The 4567-nt window shown below is 39.8% G+C and overlaps 1 protein-coding gene across 1 annotated transcript; it reads left to right on the forward strand.

Moving 5' to 3' along the window:
• The first annotated feature begins 3533 nt into the window (after positions 1–3533).
• Positions 3534–4567, forward strand: LOC112183700 (putative glycine-rich cell wall structural protein 1). Its single transcript, XM_024322052.2, has one exon. It carries the CDS (start codon positions 3597–3599, stop codon positions 4290–4292), a length of 696 nt encoding a protein of 231 aa, XP_024177820.2. The 5' UTR covers positions 3534–3596; the 3' UTR covers positions 4293–4567.

The raw sequence follows: 4567 nt of genomic DNA on the forward strand, positions 1-4567 counted from the left end.
TACGGTTGAAAATATTGAAAAGAAAACATAGAATCAAGGCCGTCCCTCCTCGAGCTGTCTTTGAGTCTCCTCTGAAGTCGTCTCACCACTTTAACTCAACCAAAACATTAGATAGCTCCACATACACAGGTTCCAGTTCCACCAACTCAGGCAGGTCAGCCACTCAGCCGCCTTATCGAATATGACATAACAATAAATTATGAACAACAACGGAGAAAGTTTGGAGAGTGGGTCGGAATCTGAGAACAGAAAATCTTACTATATATGACTCCAATAACCCTTTTGAACTGGTCAGATTTGTGATAACTTTAATGGTTCATAGGTTCTTCCTTTTACATGTCAAACCCAATGGAACACTCGATCTGTCTTTGTAGCTAATATATATATGTCGCCATGCATGTTGTGAAATTAAAATTTGGTTCTTTCCATTCTAACATAAAAAACACATCACGTGAATGACTTAAGAAACAAGAAAACAAATTAGATAGCAAATTGTAACCTCTATTTTGGAAGAAAAATGAGGACACAAGCTAGCCAACTAATCTGCTGAGATTGTTGACTTTAGATTGGAGTCTTTTTTGAGAAATAGAAAAATATTCATCATGAGTTAAAATAGGCCGTTACATACCATTCCGCTGTCATCGAGACAGACAAAAGATAATGGTAGTACCCACAATGGTACATAGGAAAATAGACCTACTCATTGTACCAATCAAGTATGTAGACATAGCGAGATCTCCCCTTTGGTACTACGCCGGAGGCACTAGAAGGCCCGATCCTCCCAACTTAACTCATAACACAGTAAATCTAGTCGCCTAGAGACCTCAATTGGTGTACAACTAGAGACATTGAGAATTAAATTGACAAAACCAAGACCATAAGCTAAAACTAGGTAGGAAAAAAAATCCACTAGACTGCCCCAAAAAAGGCCTAAAGAAACTAGAAAATTAAAAACTAAACTAATGGCCCAATTGGCCCAAAGAAGAACAAAACCCTAGGCCCAACTCACTGACCCAGCCCTGTTGCACTTCCACCTTTTTGTGTTGAGGACATCGCACGCCGCAAGCACGTCACCGCCCATTTCAAGGACCGCCGCCCACATCACACCGCCACCACCGCGAAGACAACAAAGAACCCGAAAGGCACCAGACCCGATCCAAAATGAAAATGAGCCTCCATCTCTAAGAATCAAACTATTTGTAACTTCTAAGAAGTTTTGATAAAAAAAAATGGAGGAAATATTTATTAATCATGGTGCTAATTAAGTCATTGGAATACCGAATACTCGTGAGATTGGTAAATATGAGCTTAGATGAGAGGGTGGACATCCCTCAAAAGTCCATAATCGACCAGACCCGATCCAAAAATTTTCGATGCACCGTTTCTACTATTGGCGGTTTGTTAGTATAGCCATTCCTAAGCAATAAAATATTACATTTTTGGGAAGAACATAGGGCTAGACCAAGGGGCTCAAAAATATAATATTTTATTGCTTATGAATGGCTATACTAACAAACCGCCAAATAGTAGAAATGGTGCACCGAAAAATTTGAATGAGTATACTTAAAGTAAGAATGTTTCTTTGTTAAAACCCTCTCATAAACTCATGAAAGAAAAGAAAAGAAGCACAGTTAAGTTGACGAATTCTTGTCTACAAAAGTGTCCTTATATACAACTAAGTTGTTGGCAAAAGTATATTTCAATAAAAACAGGTTTTGATGATGAATAACTGGTTGCTAAAAGTCTTCCATAAATTAAAAAATAAAAACGAAAAATCTTTTGTCGATGAAAATTCTTTAGTTAGTGCTGACCTTAGGCAATGAATATGGTGTCATGAAGTTTGCTCCATACAATAAAATTGAGGCATGACTTTTGCTAACGAAGTAAAGTAAATGTGAGCATTTTTGCAATGAAGACTTTGTCGGTATGGGTGTGAGCCTAAAATTTAACCCAAGTTAAATTGTGTTTCAATATTATGTATGACATCGTGTATCTCTACGCGTATAGTTACAATTTTGGAGTACCAGACATTTTTCTAGCTTTCTTCACAAAGTCAAATCAGAGAAGAGATACCTAAATGTTTTAGTACGGTATTAATGAACGACTGTGATTGTCGAAATGGAAAAGAGTACAAGCGATCTTGTTGGTCTCAAGTTCTCAAACCATGTAATCTGAACGTCTATAAAAGGTCTCTGAACAGAGCCACCAAGCCAAGGAGATCATTAGGTGCATAGTATATAGAGCAGTTTGATAATTGAAACTGCTTCAAATGCATGGTATAATGCCACCATAAGATTTTTGATCCGAAATACCTCGTCAATAATAGACTTAATAGTTCAGGAGTCAGAATAATCCAACAATCTTCAATCAAAGAAAAATAAAATCTTATTCTGTTAGGCCTGGACCTAATTAACCCAACTCGATTAAATGCTGGACCTCTGACAAGTCAGAATTGTATTGACGTTTTGGGGTTAGCAATTGCTAGCTAGCTGCACTGGATCTGGAATACTGGACTGCTAGCAAAGCTAGGCAATACAAAATTCCTCCATAATTAGGCGGCCCAGTATTGAATGGCATGAAGACATATAGCTTAAAGAAATGGCGACTCCATCAGAAGGAAAAATGATGGCATGCATTATAAACCTAATGTTTGCACAGGGGACCTTATAATAATAACATATATTGAAGATAAAAAGAAAGAAAAAAATTGTAAACCCACAAATCCCAACCTAGGAGATTCATAGCGACATTGCTTTTTTCACATGGCCTCCACTTGCAAAAATTTTCCTCCATATTCGTGAACCCTAAGAAACTGTAGCCCCACCCACTTTGCAATTTCAGTAATGTTCATCCATTTATGATTTACCGACACATTCTTGTTCATTACAGCTGAAATCTGTTTGCTCGAAGATACTGAGAGTGCTGATCGATCAAAGCAAAGACAATTACTAATAAACTGGCTGACTTTAATTATCGATCGGCTTCTTCCCTCCTATTAAGATCATTATGCCATTGCTTCATATGAATAATTGAGAAATGAGAATCCTTTATGCTTAAACTCGATCAATAAACTAAACCAATTTAATTATCTCAAGAAGGTTCATATCGATACAATGGGTGAGCCTTGACCTCCATATATGCCAAACAGAATAGGTACAGTAAGTAGACTAGGGTTTTAAGTTTATAGTAGAATTACAGCATGCATATAATATGTAGTGCTGAATAGCTCAGCACTAGCAGTAGTAGCCATTAGAAGATGAATAAAGCATGCTCCTTTGAAAACACAAAGTGGGGACAAATTGCGCCACAAGCTAAGGCATATCGATTATATTGGTGTAAGTACGACTCCCTGTATCTGTCAAGATAGATCTTGATCTATCTTTTGCAGGCTTAATAATTATGAGTTGTTTTTGGATCGAGGGTTTGGTACTAGTTTGCAATTGGAAGTTTGTCCCAGTGGGGATCAGACTGTCAAAGGGTAGCTACTGGAATGAGTACAAAACTGACAATGGGAATAGTATAAATAGGGTTTTAGGGATGACTGAGATTTCGCATTCTCTCAGGTAACATATCGAGGGAGCTGAGTGAGGGAGAGGATGAATATGCAGATTGTTAATGAGCCCAGAGTACTAGGGTTTGGAGTGCTTTTGGTTGTTGCCATTTCACTGTTGAGCCCATCTTTGGTTGCTGGGCTCAAAGATGAGCATGACATTTCTGGGTTAAGTGCTAATGATAATGTCCACAATCTGACTTCCTCTGATGACCATGCTTTAGTCAAGAGTAACTATAATGGAGGTGGAAGTAGTGGAGGCGGTGGTGGTGGCGGAGGTGGAAGAGGTGGTGGAAATGGTGGGGGAGCGAGTGGAGGCGGGGGAAGTGGCCAGGGAGCAGGGGGAGGGAGTGGTGGAGCGAGTGGAGGTGGAAAAGGTAAGAGTAAAGGTAAAGGCCATAAGAAAAAAGGAAAGGAAAATGGCAAGGGTAAAAGAAATGGCGGTGCAGGGGCTGGTGGAGGTGGAGGAGGAGGAGGTGGTGGTGGTGGAGGGGGTGGAGGAAATGGCAATGGCCACGGGAGTGGTGGAGGAAGCGGTGGCGGGGGTGGTGGGGGAGGAGGTGGTAAAGGTGGTGGCGGCGGCGGCGGAGGAGGAGGTGGTGGGGGAGGAGGAGGTGGTCAAGGTGGAGGTGGAGGTGGAGGTTGGGGTTGGGGAGGAGGAAGTGGGGGTGGTAAAGGTTGTTGGGCTTGGGGCTGTGGTGGCCATCCGAAATCAATTGGAGGTCGGAAAGTTAATCCTTGAGTCCAAGCATATCCATGCAATAAATTGAAGACTTCATTTGGGATTCATCATATACCGTTGAAATAAAAAATTGAGCGCATTTGAATCTTATACATTTTGAGTAAATGAATTACGTCACAAAGTAATATTTATTTTTTATATATCAAAATTCCTTTTTCTAGTAAGCAGCGTGTGCTGTATGTATTTGATTGTATTGGACAATTATTAGTGGTTTACAAACACTAATGTGAGAAAGTATCAATAAAAATCTTATCACTTTGAGTTTGAGTGCTCCA

The sequence above is a fragment of the Rosa chinensis genome, chromosome 2 (genome assembly GCF_002994745.2).
Source record: "Rosa chinensis cultivar Old Blush chromosome 2, RchiOBHm-V2, whole genome shotgun sequence".
NCBI lineage: Eukaryota > Viridiplantae > Streptophyta > Magnoliopsida > Rosales > Rosaceae > Rosa > Rosa chinensis.